Source organism: Pseudophryne corroboree, chromosome 12, assembly GCF_028390025.1.
Source record: "Pseudophryne corroboree isolate aPseCor3 chromosome 12, aPseCor3.hap2, whole genome shotgun sequence".
NCBI lineage: Eukaryota > Metazoa > Chordata > Amphibia > Anura > Myobatrachidae > Pseudophryne > Pseudophryne corroboree.
Genome location: NC_086455.1, coordinates 4623937 through 4639346, shown reverse-complemented (window position 1 = coordinate 4639346; position 15410 = coordinate 4623937). Strand labels below are relative to the sequence as shown.

Genomic DNA, 15410 nt, shown 5'->3' with positions numbered 1-15410 from the left:
TTTGAGCGCCCTCCAGCAAGGATACCTACTCAGTCCACTCACTGATGCCCTAAAGCCACAAAATATAAAGCATGGATGGGGCTTTTCTCTCATAACAGGCAGCATACATCTTGACAGGAACCTGAAGACCTGATAATTCTGTGAGACCTTGAGCAGTCACAAATGATCCTTAGCTGGTTGGTATCAACTTGGCTCTAGGTTCGAAACTTAAACACACACCTCCATCAAGAGATATAGCAACAGGTGCACAGCATACTCCAGTCTAATATATCTGCTGTCCTCACTCTCAGACAATGGGTGTCTTCCAATTGCTTTCCTGGTCTGACAGCAAATTTCTTATCGATTTGCTTCTACCTTAGATACTTTTAGTGGTTAACTGTGATTTCAGGACTTAGCATCTGCTTTATTCTTCCTTCTGCCCACTGTCGCCTTCTTTGGAAGTTTCCCATTGTTTTGCTCTATATGCGTTGCTGTTCCTTCAGCTCAGCTTGGTCCTTACCTGGTTCCTTTCTAACAGCTAAACCACAACCCAATTTGTTTAGAATTGCTCTCTGTTAGTATTAAGGGACTCACTATTCCAGAGAGATGTTAGAATGTTGTAGACAGCTATGCGCTGACAGCAATAACATACTGCAAGTTGATTTCCTCCCCAAAACTTGGCCAACAAATCATTAGATGTGTAGACATTCTAGTTTCATGATGCCTTCTACACTGAGGTGTCCGATAACATTTTGGAAAATGGTAGTGGTCTGAAAGTTTTGCTAAATTCTAGTTTCCAAACCAGCTTCAACTGTATGTTCTTTCCAGGATTCTGGATCTTCTTGAACTATTTTGTTGATAGGCGGAGATCTCAATTGGAAATGTCTGCTAATTCCTCTTCATTGTCTGCATCTGCGTTACCATTTAACATTCATCTGAGTCATCTGCCTTAGTTAAGACATTTTACTTCTTACTCTGTACCACATGCAACTATCTCCAGGTTGGATTACTTCTTAGTTGACCATAGCCATTTGTGTTCTTGTTCTGATAGCTCCATAGGTCAGATTACCTGGTCTGTCCATTAAATCATCAAAATGGCTATGAAACTCCCCTCCAAACCACCTAGATTTAGGTTCTGGTGGTTTGATGAACTATTATTGTCAGTAACAGTACTGAAAGGAGACTTGTGGTCAGCTATAGAGGACTACATATTTTACCAAATATTCCAAATGTCTTCAAGATCGTACGCACTGAAATTGTACATAATTACAAGAAGCCCATTTTAGGAAATCTATGTCAGTGAAACTTTGAGTCTCTGACCCTATGAGTCCATTGAGTGTTGAATGTTATCAGAAACTTTGGTTTAATCCCACTAGTAATTATTTTGAGTAATATCAGAATTTGATAGACAATGTTAAATGTTTTTTTTTTTTAAATAGTAATTTATAAGTGAGAGGTAGAGCAATGGGAGCAGCTTGTGGCCCCACTTCTGCTAATAATTATCTTGGATGGTGGGAGGAGTATGTGGTATTAATTTTATATAAAGAAAAATATATAAATCATCTGTTGATATGGCTCCCATACATTGATGATATCATTATAATTTGTGAAGGACGGAAGGATCTGTTTGAGGAATTCATTAGTAAGCTCAATGTAAACCCGCTAAATCTAAGATTGACACACAAGATCAGTAAGAGAGAAGTCCTATTCTTAGATCTTGGAGGGGTGACAATGACAGATGTCGCAGGATGATTGGTCAAATTGCTTTAGAGCAATAAAAAATTAATGTCAATCACTGATACTACAGCACAACTGGATAAGTCAGGAAGAGACAAATACTTCCATTCGTCTAAATAAGAGTGAATCATATGATGATAATTGAATAAATTCAAGGTTTGTTGACCCAATGGCAGGTCTGACCCTTTGGTAGAGCTGTCTACATAGAGTGAAACGTACGTCAGGGAGGAGAGGTGTTTGTGCTCAGATCTGACACATCCTCCTACCCTCATCAACACAGTCAGCTAAAGTGCCTCTGATATTGCGTTGTATTACTGAATGCCACATGACCATTTGATACACACAGCAGGCAGCATATACTGAGGGTAAAATTAATTGTGCTCCTATCATTACAGATGTATAGTTAGAGATCCATAGCATAGCAGGGAATAGGAGACTTGTTGAATCGGACCATTTATCCAACAGCAAAAAATGAATAATAAAATCATGTAGTTATACTGTCCTAGCTCTAAGCCAAAACATACTACTGGTACTCTCAGTGCCTGCAGGGTCTTGTCTAAGTAATCAGGGATTCAGTGCGCTGCATAGCTTGGTAAGACAGCACAATAACACAGTAGTATGTGAGTATTGACGTCCGGTTACTATCCGTTAACCAGTGATGGAGATTGCTGCTGAGGATAGTAAGCAACAATCAATAACTACAGACCATCACTTAGCAATGTTACAATACTGCCCATACTTAATGTGGTTTTACTACAATTAACATATTTATCTCGCTACATCTAGTAGTACGGGTGTCAGTAATTCTGTGCAGTCTGGCTTCACTATTCCGGCTAGTACATATAATCCTTCTTCAGGAAGATGCAACTGTTGTAACAGTAACTACTTGTTCAGAAGACCTTCAGTAGTTCCTGTGCTACAGATAGCAGCTTGTGCACAGTATCCATACTTAGATGCCCCTCATCAACAACACACATGTAATACTGTCTCACTGATGTGTCTGATCATACTGTTATGAAGTCAGTGTATATTCATCATTGAGGATGTTTTTCCATCTTTTAGTCTGTTCTTCCATTATATAGCAGCTTATTACACCTCCGTATATCACTCTACTGCAAATAACACAGTGATTTACAGGATTCAGTTTGAAGAGACGCAACTCATATCAACCTTCCCCATATCATTATTCACAATTTCTGATCAAGGGGTTATGTTTACGGCGGGGAAAGCCACAAGTAACACTGCAAGGTCCATTAGGAGCCGTGTTGCAGCTTCAGCTACCCCTGTATGTGCCACACTGGTTCTGGAGGTTCTGGATCGCCTTTTATTTCCTTTTATATGATGTGCACCCAGCTGTAATACATGTATATTATCGCACTACTTCAGATTGGCCTCCATTTGCCCAGTTATTTTTTTTTACAAATCAGAGAGGTTGCATGTGGCCCTAAGTTACAAGAGTCATGAAAGCAAACCTTTGCTGGTTTTGACTGTGATCAGAAATGTTATCAAGATCTTGTGATTATTTTCACATTTGCTTGTGTATCTTGCCTACTTCTGTATTTATACACAATAGGGACCTAGACTGATTGTTATAACTATGCATAAGTAAGGGATTATTAGTTATATGATCTATTTGTTGTTTCTGGTACAATTAGCATGACGTCCTGACGGATATTAAAGTAGAATTTCAAGAGGAGGAAGAGACGTATGTGAACGGAGATCAGCGGTATAAGGAGGAGGAAGAGACGTATGTGACGGGAGATCAGCGGTGTAAGGAGGAAGAGACGTATGTGAACGGATATCAGCGGTGTAAGGAGGAAGAAGAGACGTATGTGAACGGAGATCAGCGGTGTAAGGAGGAAGAAGAGACGTATGTGACGGGGGATCAGCGGTGTAAGGAGGAGGAAGAGACGTATGTGAACGGAGATCAGCGGTGTAAGGAGGAGGAAGAGATGTATGTGACGGGGGATCAGCGGTGTAAGGAGGAGGAAATCCCTACAGATATCAGCGCAGGTAATACACTTACTACAGAACAACATTCTCTTCCTCTTCACCCTCTGCCAGTATAGACTAATGAGAACATAACCTATCTGCCCAGGGAGGGGAGGGGATTGTCAGATGTCATCAGCCCATATTACACCCCCTGCTCTCCGCGCATCATCCCATTGTGTGCTGGTAGCTAATAGATCTGACCAGTCTCCTCTGCTGCATCTCAGGGGATGTCACTCAGATCAGTCGCCATGACATCACCCATGATCCTCGTTCTGTGTCTTTATCTCCAGTCCCCTCTGCGTACTACACTTGTTATTACCTATTATCTTCCCTGTGTAATAATCTATGAGTATGTAATAATAAGAATTTACTTACCGATAATTCTATTTCTCGGAGTCCGTAGTGGATGCTGGGGTTCCTGAAAGGACCATGGGGAATAGCGGCTCCGCAGGAGACAGGGCACAAAAAGTAAAGCTTTAGGATCAGGTGGTGTGCACTGGCTCCTCCCCCTATGACCCTCCTCCAAGCCAGTTAGGTACTGTGCCCGGACGAGCGTACACAATAAGGGAGGAATTTTGAATCCCGGGTAAGACTCATACCAGCCACACCAATCACACCGTACAACTTGTGATCTAAACCCAGTTAACAGTATGATAACAGCGGAGCCTCTGAAAAGATGGCTCACAACAATAATAACCCGATTTTTGTAACTATGTACAAGTATTGCAGATAATCCGCACTTGGGATGGGCGCCCAGCATCCACTACGGACTCCGAGAAATAGAATTATCGGTAAGTAAATTCTTATTTTCTCTATCGTCCTAGTGGATGCTGGGGTTCCTGAAAGGACCATGGGGATTATACCAAAGCTCCCAAACGGGCGGGAGAGTGCGGATGACTCTGCAGCACCGAATGAGAGAACTCCAGGTCCTCTTTTGCCAGGATATCAAATTTGTAGAATTTTACAAACGTGTTCTCCCCTGACCACGTAGCTGCTCGGCAGAGTTGTAATGCCGAGACCTCTCGGGCAGCCGCCCAAGATGAGCCCACCTTCCTTGTGGAATGGGCCTTAACCGATTTAGACTGTGGCAGGCCTGCCTCAGAATGTGCAAGTTGAATTGTGTTACAAATCCAACGAGCAATCGACTGCTTAGAAGCAGGCGCACCCAACTTGTTGGGTGCATACAGTATAAACAGCGAGTCAGATTTTCTGACTCCAGCTGTCCTTGAACATATTTTCAGGGCCCTGACAACTTCTAGCAACTTGGAGTCCTCCAAGTCCCTAGTAGGTGCAAGGCACCACAATAAGCTGGTTCAGGTGAAACACTGACACCACCTTAGGGAGAGAACTGGGGACGAGTCCGCAGCTCTGCCCTGTCCGAATGGACAAACAGATATGGGCTTTTTTGAGAAAAAACCACCAATTTGACACTCGCCTGGTCCAGGCCAGGGCCAAGAGCATGGTCACTTTTTATGTGAGATGCTTCAAATCCACATATTTGACTGGTTTTAAACCAATGTGATTTGAGGAATCCCAGAACTACGTTGAGATCCCACAGTGCCACTGGAGGCACAAAAAAGGGGTTTGTATATGCAATACTCCCTTGACAAACTTCTGGACTTCAGGAACTGAAGCCAATTCTTTCTGGAAGAAAATTTACAGGGCCGAATTTGAACCTTAATGGACCCCAATTTGAGGCCCATAGACACTCCTGTTTGCAGGAAATGCAGGAAACGACCGAGTTGAAATTTCTTTGTGGGGCCTTCCTGGCCTCACACCACGCAACATATTTTCGCCACACGTGGTGATAATGTTGTGCGGTCACCTCCTTTCTGGCTTTGACCAGGGTAGGAATGACCTCTTCCGGAATGCCTTTTTTTCCCTTAGGATACGGCTTTCCATCGCCATGCCGACAAACGCAGCTGCGGTAAGTCTTGGAACAGACATGGTACTTGCTGAAGCAAGTCCCTTCTTAGCGGCAGAGGCCATAAGACCTCTGTAAGCATCTCTTGAAGTTCCGGGTACCAAGTCCTTCTTGGCCAATCCGGAGCCATGAGTATAGTTCTTACTCCTCTACGTCTTATAATTCTCAGCACCTTAGGTATGAGAAGCAGAGGAGGGAACACATACACCGACTGGTACACCCACGGTGTTACCAGAACGTCCACATCTATTGCCTGAGGGTCTCTTGACCTGGCGCAATACCTGTCCCGTTTTTTTTTTTTTTTTTTTGGACGGGACGCCATCATGTCCACCTTTGGTATTTCCCAACGGTTTACAATCATGTGGAAAAAACTTCTCAATGAAGTTTCCACTCTCCCGGGTGGAGGTCGTGCTGAGGAAGTCTGCTTCCCAGTTTCCATTCCCGGGATGAAAAACTGCTGACAGTGTTATCACATGATTTTCCGCCCAGCGAAAAGTCCTTGCAGTTTCTGCCATTGCCCTCCTGCTTCTTGTGTCGCCCTGTCTGTTTACGTGGGCGACTGCCGTGATGTTTTTTTCCCACTGGATCAATACCGGCTGACCTTGAAGCAGAGGTCTTGCTAAGCTTAGAGCATTATAAATTTACCCTTAGCTCCAGTATATTTATGTGGAGAAAAGTCTCCATACTTGATCACACTCCCTGGAAATTTTTCCCTTGTGTGACTGCTCCCCAGCCTCTCAGGCTGGGCTCCGTGGTTACCAGCATCCAATCCTGAATGCCGAATCTGCGGCCCTCTAGAAGATGAGCCCTCTATAACCACCACAGGAGAGACACCCTTGTCCTTGGATATTGGGTTATCCGCTGATGCATCTGAAGATGCGATCCGGACCATTTGTCCAGCAGATCCCACTGAAAAGTTCTTACGTGAAATCTGCCGAATGGAATTGCTTCGTAGGAAGCCACCATTTTTACCAGGACCCTTGTGCAATGATGCACTGTTTTTAGGAGGTTCCTGACTTGCTCGGATAACTCCCTGGCTTTCTCTTCCGGGAGAAACACCTTTTTCTGGACTGTGTCCAGAATCATCCCTAGGCACAGCAGACGTGTCGTCGGGATCAGCTGCGATTTTGGAATATTTAGAATCCACCCGTGCTGATTGTAGCAGTATCCGAGATAGTGCTACTCCGACCTCCAACTGTTCCCTGGACTATGCCCCTATCAGGAGATCGTCCAAGTAAGGGATAATTAAGACGCCTTTTCTTCGAAGAAGAATCATCAATTCGGCCATTACCTTGGTAAAGACCCCGGGGTGCCGTGGACAATCCAAACGGCAGCGTCTGAAACTGATAGTGACAGTTCTGCACCACGAACCTGAGGTACCCTTAGTGAGAAGGGCAAATTTGGGACATAGAGGTAAGCATCCCTGATGTCCCGGGACACTATATAGTCCCCTTCTTCCTGGTTCGTTATCACTGCTCTGAGTGACTTCATCTTAATTTGAACCTTTGTAAGTGTTCAAAAAAATTTTTTAGAATAAGTCTCACCTAGCCTTCTGGCTTCAGTACCACAATATAGTGTGGAATAATACCCCTTTTCTGTAGTAGGAGGGGTAATTTAATTATCACCTGCTGGGAATACAGCTTGTGAATTTTTTCCCATACTACCTCCTTGTCGGAGGGAGACTTGGTAAAGCAGACTTCAGGAGCCTGCGAAGGGGAAACGTCTCGACATTCCCATCTGTACCCCCGGGATACTACTTGTAGGATCCAGGGGTCCTGTACGGTCTCAGCGCCATGCTGAGAACTTGTCAGACGCGGTGGAACGCTTCTGTTCCTGGGAATGGGCTGCCTGCTGCAGTCTTCTTCCCTTTCCTCTATCCCTGGGCAGATATGATCTTATAGGGACGAGAGGACTGAGGCTGAAAAGACGGTGTCTTTTTCTGCAGAGATGTGACTTAGGGTAAAAAACGGTGGATTTTCCAGCAGTTGCCGTGACCACCAGGTCCGATGGACCGACCCCAAACAAGTCCTCTTCCTTTATACGGCCATACTGTGCCGTTTGGAATCTGCATCACCTGACCACTGTCGTGTCCATAACATCTTCTGGCAGTTATGGACATCGCGTTTATTCATGATGCCAGAGTGCAAATATCCCTCTGTGCATCTCGCATATATAGAAATGCTCTATAGTCAATAAAATACTGTCCCTGTCAAGGGTATCAATATTTTCAGTCAGGGAATCCGACCAAGCCACCCTAGCTCTGCACATCCAGGCTGAGGCGATCGCTGGCCGCAGTATAACACCAGTATGTGTGTATATACTTTTTATTATATTTTCCAGCCTTGTCAGCTGGTCCTTGAGGACGGCCCTATCTATAGACGGTACCGCCACTTGTTTTGATAAGCGTGTGAGCGCCTTATCCACCTTAAGGGGTGTTTCCCAACGCGCCCTAACTTCTGGCGGGAAAGGGTATACCGCCCATAATTTTCTATCGGGGGGAACCCACGCATCATCACACACTTTATTTAATTTATCTGATTCAGGAAAAACTATGGTAGTTTTTTCACATCCCACATAATACCCTCTTTTGTGGTACTTGTAGTATCAGAAATACGTAACACCTCCTTCATTGCCTTTAACGTGTGGCCCTAATAAGGAATACGTTTGTTTATTCACCGTCGACACTGGATTCAGTGTCCCTGTCTGTGTCTGTGTCGACCGACTAAAGTAAACGGGCGTTTTAAAACCCTTGACGGTGTTTTTGAGACGTCTGGATCGTACTAATTGTTTGTCGGCCGTCTCATGTCGTCAACCGACTTTGCAGCGTGTTGACATTATCACGTAATTTCCTAAATAAGCCATCCATTCCGGTGTCGACTCCCTAGAGAGTGACATCACCATTACAGGCAATTGCTCCGCCTCCTCACCAACATCGTCCTCCTACCTGTCGACACACACGTACCGACACACAGCACACACACAGGGAATGCTCTGATAGAGGACAGGACCCACTAGCCCTTTGGAGAGACAGAGGGAGAGTTTGCCAGCACACACCAAAAACGCTATAATTATATAGGGACAACCTTATATAAGTGTTTTCCCTTATAGCATCTTAATATATATATAAGCATATCGCCAAATTAGTGCCCCCCCTCTCTGTTTTAACCCTGTTTCTGTAGTGCAGTGCAGGGGAGAGCCTGGGAGCCTTCCCTCCAGCCTTTCTGTGAGGGAAAATGGCGCTGTGTGCTGAGGAGATAGGCCCCGCCCCTTTTTCGGCGGCCTCGTCTCCCGCTCTTAACGGATTCTGGCAGGGGTTAAATATCTCCATATAGCCTCCGGAGGCTATATGTGAGGTATTTTTAGCCAAAATAGGTATTCATTTGCCTCCCAGGGCGCCCCCCTCCCAGCGCCCTGCACCCTCAGTGACTGCCATGTGAAGTGTGCTGAGAGGAAAATGGCGCACAGCTGCAGTGCTGTGCGCTACCTTTAGAAGACTGAGGAGTCTTCTGCCGCCGATTCTGGACCTCTTCTTACTTCAGCATCTGCAAGGGGGCCGGCGGCAAGGCTCCGGTGACCATCCAGGCTGTACCTGTGATCGTCCCTCTGGAGCTGATGTCCAGTAGCCAAGAAGCCAATCCATCCTGCACGCAGGTGAGTTCACTTCTTCTCCCCTAAGTCCCTCGTTGCAGTGATCCTGTTGCCAGCAGGACTCACTGTAAAATAAAAAACCTAAGCTAAACTTTCCTAAGCAGCTCTTTAGGAGAGCCACCTAGATTGCACCCTTCTCGGCCGGGCACAAAAATCTAACTGGCTTGGAGGAGGGTCATAGGGGGAGGAGCCAGTGCACACCACCTGATCCTAAAGCTTTACTTTTTGTGCCCTGTCTCCTGCGGAGCCGCTATTCCCCATGGTCCTTTCAGGAACCCCAGCATCCACTAGGACGATAGAGAAATTTGTTTACCTGTATATCTACACTATAATACTACAGCAATATACCAGATGATTCTCACCCCTGTGACATCACACACTCCATCCCAACACCCACCTTCCCGCACACACAGAACTGTGACCACACCCGTTATTGCACTACAGCTTCCCTCTAATCATCGGCTTATCTGTCTGTACCCTGGTCTGCCCTTATGCTTTCTTCCACTATGTGCTGCTGCCCATCTGTGCCCTGCTCCATTCTCCTACTCTGCCCTGATGCTCTCCTCTTCTCTGTCCAGTGGTGTGTGTATTGTGCCAGGCCTGGCTGCTAGTGTAGCCCATGTCTGCTCCAGTGTCTGTGTGTGAGGGCAGTGCCATGTTGGATAATGCCACTGGCCTGTTATGCTTCCTGTCCTGTGGTGCTAGCCGGGCAACATGTCTGAGTTGTAACTCCCCAGACTCTGCATTTGGCCGGAGCTGTCCCATGTGACCACGTAGCCTGTCAGTCAGTGTGGCTGGTTGTATGTAATGTGCTTGCTGATGCTGTTGTATAATTGTAATGAACTGTTCATAGTTTTCCAACTTGAAATGACAAAAAGAGAAAAAAGAGGTCTGTATATGGGGGCACTATTTTTTTTAAATGTAACTTTTATTATATCTACTAAAATACATCTTAATTAAATAAAACAAGCAGCAAAATATTAGTTGAAATATAGAAGTATCTGAAATAATTAGTCAAGGAGAACTCATAATGGGTTTCATATAAAGGAAAATTAGCAGTGAAATTGTAAACACCTCATCTGTAATAACAGGAGGTTATCGTATAATGTGACGGTGTAGAAACACGCTTTCATATAATCTGCTGATATCAATAAGGGAAACGAGTGCTGATTACTTTTAGCATTTTAATATTAATACCGTACAGAATTTACCAGATATAACCTATTGGTAGAAATATGTGATATTCAAGATACCTACGTGGACTATATAAATGGGTGTTGTACCTGCGTACTAATAACTACCACTGATGTAATAATTGATGTCATCCTTGTGTAGTGATCCACACATGGTCAGTTATGGAGATTAAGGAGGTGGGCTAGATGCTTCATTGCTTGGAGAGTGATAAAATTGAGATACAAAAAACACCAGCCAATCAGCTCCTAACTGTCATTTTCCAAACACAGCCTGTAGCATAGCACTTAGGAGCTGATTGGCTGGTACTTTATCTCCATCTAATTTATCACTCTCCAAGAGATGGCGCGTCTGGCCCGATATCTGAGAGACATTTGGCTACATACCAGGATTTATTTCCTTATAAAACACTTTCATTCTGTGCACATACTTCTTATACTTAATTTGAACCAATATTTTGCTGCTGATTTTTTATTTAAAACATCTTAAACCATCTCATTGTGTTTTGGCATTATAAAATAAGATGCCTGTTTCCATATATTTATTTCCAGCAGATGGAAGCAAACATTGGGAAATCTTGGAAGGACGACGACGTCAATCTACAGATTATAAAATGGAAGATAACATCGTACAAGACGCTCCAGGACAAAACCCAATTATCCTAAATACATATTCAATACTTCCCAGTGCAGATAAATTATCTGATCCCTCTAATCATGAGTCATGTTCCATAAACAGTGCTACACAAAGTACAGCTCATATCCATGACAAAATAGTTCCATGTTCTGAGGGTAGGAAATGTTTTACCGCTAAATCATCTCTTCATAACCATCAGAGACCTCGTGTAGGTAAGAAATCATTTCCATGTTCTGATTGCGGAAGATGTTTTAACAACAAATCATCTCTTGCTGAACATCAGAAAACTCATATAGGTGAGACTCTCCTTCCATGTTCTGAGTGCAGGAAAGAGTTCACAGCTAAATCATCTCTCCTTAGGCATCAGAGATGCCACACAGGGGCAAAAAATTTTCCCTGCTCAGAGTGTGGGAAAGTTTTCACAGTTAAATCATCTCTCCTTGAGCATCAAAGGTCTCACATAGGGGATAAACTCTTTACATGTTCTGAGTGTGGGAAAGAGTTTACAAGTAACTCGAAACTAATTAGACATCACAGAACGCACACAGGTGAGAAACCATTTTCATGTTCTGAGTGTGGCAAATGTTTTACCAACAAATCGCAACTTCTTATACATCACAGAACGCACACAGGTGAGAAACCATTTTTATGTTCTGAGTGTGGGAAATGTTTTACCAACACAAAACAACTTCATATACATCAGAGAACTCACACAGGAGAGAAACCATTTCCATGTCTTGAGTGCGGGAAACTGTTTATACAGCAATCAATACTTATTCGACATCAGAGAACTCACACGGGTGAGAAACCATTTTCATGTCCTGAGTGTGGGAAATGTTTTACATGCAAATCAGGTCTTATCAGACATCAGGCAAGTCTTGTTAAACATAACAAAACTAACATTACTGAAAAACCGTTTCCATGTTCTGAGTGTGGTAAGTGTTTTATTAACAAAGTGCAACTTATCATCCATCAGAGAATACACACGGGTGAGAAACTCTTTACATGCTCTGAGTGTGGCAAATGTTATACCAACAAATCGCATTTTCTTATACATCAGAGAACTCACACAGGCGAGAGGCCATTTACTTGCTCTGAATGTGGCAAATGTTATACAGCTAAATCTTCTCTTGCTGAGCATCAGAGGAAGCACACGGGTGAGAAACTATTCCCATGTTCTGAGTGTCAGAAACTGTTTACACAGCAATCAATACTTATTCGACATCAGAGAACACACACAGGAGAGAAACCATTTCCCTGTTCTGAGTGTGGGAAGTGTTTTACAATGAAAGCACATCTTGCTATGCATCAGAGAACACACACACAGGTGAAACACCTTTTATGTGCTCAGAGTGCGGGAAGTGTTTTACAATGAAAACACATCTCATTGTGCATCAGAGAACTCACACAGGCGAGACACCGTTTATGTGCTCTGAGTGCGGGAAGTGTTTTACAATGCAAACACATCTTGTTGTGCATCAGAGAACTCACACAGGAGGGAAACAGTTTCCTTGTTCTAATTGTGGGAAATGGTTTACACACAAACACAGTCTGCTGAGACACCAGAGAACTCACACAGATTAGAAATTATTTCTATGCTCCTAGTTCAAAACTGGGTACACACCTAAATGGTGGTGTGACAAGGTGTTGCAAAGTAACAATATATCGCTTCACTGTGCACACTTCATTCACCGTAAGACAATGAAATATATTGTCACTGCGGCATAGTCCCATGTGATGTGCAGCTCATCAGATGGAGTGAAACAACCACCCAATTCATCAAATGATAAATTGGGTGGATTTGACTGTACACACTATAAACTATGGTTGTTGCGATCTATCACAGATCGAAAGATTGGTCAATATATTGTATAGTGTGCACCTACCTTAAGAAATGGTTTACACACACACGAGGTCTTGCTCAGCATCAGATAATTCTCACAGAATAAAAAACAGCCGAACATAAAATGTTGCTGTGCAACTCTAAATATTGTACAAGCAGTTGATAGTATTAGTGCAATTTAATAGATATAGTTTATAAACATTGTTAATTTAACATCTTTGATTTATGGAGATCAGTTCAATGCTTAAGTCTCACAGTATATATAAACAATGTATCATTGTAATTCCAATCGACAGACATGTTATGTAAGTCACCAACATAAGACGAGAACAGGTCTCTTGTGTCGCACTTTGGGCAGACTACGGACTATTAGACAATGTCGCCATGCACACTGATGACTACACTTCGGATCCTGACTGCTGGGATTTCCTACTCAACACGGTATACTATGTAGACAAAAGTGATTGGACACTGACAGCAGATAGATCAGTGAGATGTTACTGAGGTCAGTACTGTGTAGGTCACCACGTGCAGTGATTACTGCAGACTCCCTTCTTGACAAACTTTCCACAAGTTCCTGGACAGCAGCAGGCGCTATGTTTTGCCATTCTGCCTTAAATACAGTGACCAACTGCGACACTGAAGGTCGAGTTGGTCTAGAACGCACCCATCGCTCCAATTCATCCCTGAGGGTCTCAGTGGGGTTAATATCTGGACTTTGAGCTGGCCAGCCCATCCGGGTTACCACATTTTCTGTACACCAGTCCAGTGTTGTCATAAAAACATGACAGGTGGCATTGTCGTCCTGATAAAAACTTTTGTTGTTTCCGTAGAACTGCCACAACATATGGAGCACAGAGTTACAGAGAACATCTCTATACTTCTCAGAGATAATGGGGTAAATTTACTAAGGTCCCGATTTTGACCGAGATGCCGTTTTTTCATCAAAGTGTCATCTCGGTAATTTACTAAGCAATAATCACGGCAGTGATGAGGGCATTCGTAATTTTTTGGAAGTCCAACAAAAAAATTACGAATGAATACACCATCGGTCAAAACGCGGCTGTTTAACTATGAATCTCGGTAATTTACTAAGAAGTGCAAAGCAAAAAAAAAAAAAAACACTGCCGTGAAAAATTACAACTCGTAAAAAAGTGCTAAAAAAAACAGACCTGCTTTTTTAATCCGTGATTGTATAGGCATGCAGGGATCCATGAGATCCGTGCATGTATATCAGTGGGAAGGGGTGGGAAAGTGGTTATTTTCTTTAAAAAAATTGCGTGGGGTCCCCCCTCCTAAGCATAACCAGCCTCGGGCTCTTTGAGCCGATCCTGGTTGCAGAAATATGGGGAAAAAATTGACAGGGGTTCCCCCATATTTAAGCAACCAGCATCGGGCTCTGCGCCTGGTCCTGGTTCCAAAAATACGGGGGGACAAAAAGAGTAGGGGTCCCCCGTATTTTTAAAACCAGCACCGGGCTCCACTAGCTGGACAGATAATGCCACAGCCGAGGGTCACTTTTATATAGTGCCCTGCGGCCGTGGCATCAAAAATCCAACTAGTCACCCCTGGCCGGGTTACCCTGGGGGAGTGGGGACCCCTTCAATCAAGGGGTCCCCCCCCCCCAGCCACCCAAGGGCCAGGGGTGAAGCCCGAGGCTGTCCCCCCCCATCCAATTGGCTGCGGATGGGGGGCTGGTAGCCTTTTGTGAAAATGACAAGATATTGTTTTTAGTAGCAGTACTACAAGGCCCAGCAAGCCTCCCCCGCATGCTGGTACTTGGAGAACCACAAGTACCAGCATGCGGCGGAAAAACGGGCCCACTGGTACCTGTAGTACTATTACTAAAAAAATACCCCAAAAAAAGACAAGACACACACACAGTGAAAGTAAAGATTTATTACATACATGCACACAAACATACATACATACTTACCTTATGTTCACACGCAGGTCGGTCCTCTTCTCCAGTAGAATCCAAGGGGTACCTGTTGAATAAATTCTACTCACCAGATCCAGGGTCCTCGGGGCAACCATTTGTAATCCAGGTACTTGAATAAAATAACAAAACAGATACCCGAGCCACGAACTGAAAGGGGCCCCATGTTTTCACATGGGACTCCTTTCCCCGAATGCCAGAAACCCACTCTGACTTCTGTCTAAGTGGGTTTCTTCAGCCAATCAGGGAGCGCCACGTTGTAGCACTCTCCTGATCGGCTGTGTGCTCCTGTACTGAGTGACAGGCGGCACACGGCAGTGTTACAATGTAGCGCCTATGCGCTCCATTGTAACCAATGGTGGGAACTTTCTGCCCTGCGGTTGACCTAAAGTGACGTCACCGCTGAGCAGAAAGTTCCCACCATTGGTTACAATGGAGCGCATAGGCGCTACATTGTAACACTGCCGTGTGCCGCCTGTCACTCAGTACAGGAGCACACAGCCGATCAGGAGAGTGCTACA

The 15410-nt window shown here is 44.2% G+C and overlaps 1 protein-coding gene across 3 annotated transcripts in view; it reads left to right on the top strand.

The window, feature by feature from the left end:
* LOC134980086 (oocyte zinc finger protein XlCOF6-like) overlaps window positions 1–14203 on the top strand; it is a 30895-nt gene extending 16692 nt beyond the window's left edge. For 2 of the 3 annotated variants that reach the window (XM_063946734.1, XM_063946732.1), the window contains exons 5-6: window positions 3372–3729; window positions 11023–14203. In XM_063946734.1, the coding sequence (XP_063802804.1) occupies window positions 3372–3729; window positions 11023–12482 (1818 nt within the window). In that variant the 3' untranslated portion in view covers window positions 12483–14203. The remainder of the gene's footprint in view (window positions 1–3371; window positions 3730–11022) is intronic. The other variant, XM_063946733.1, reaches the window with a different exon arrangement.
* The last annotated feature ends 1207 nt before the right edge of the window (window positions 14204–15410 follow it).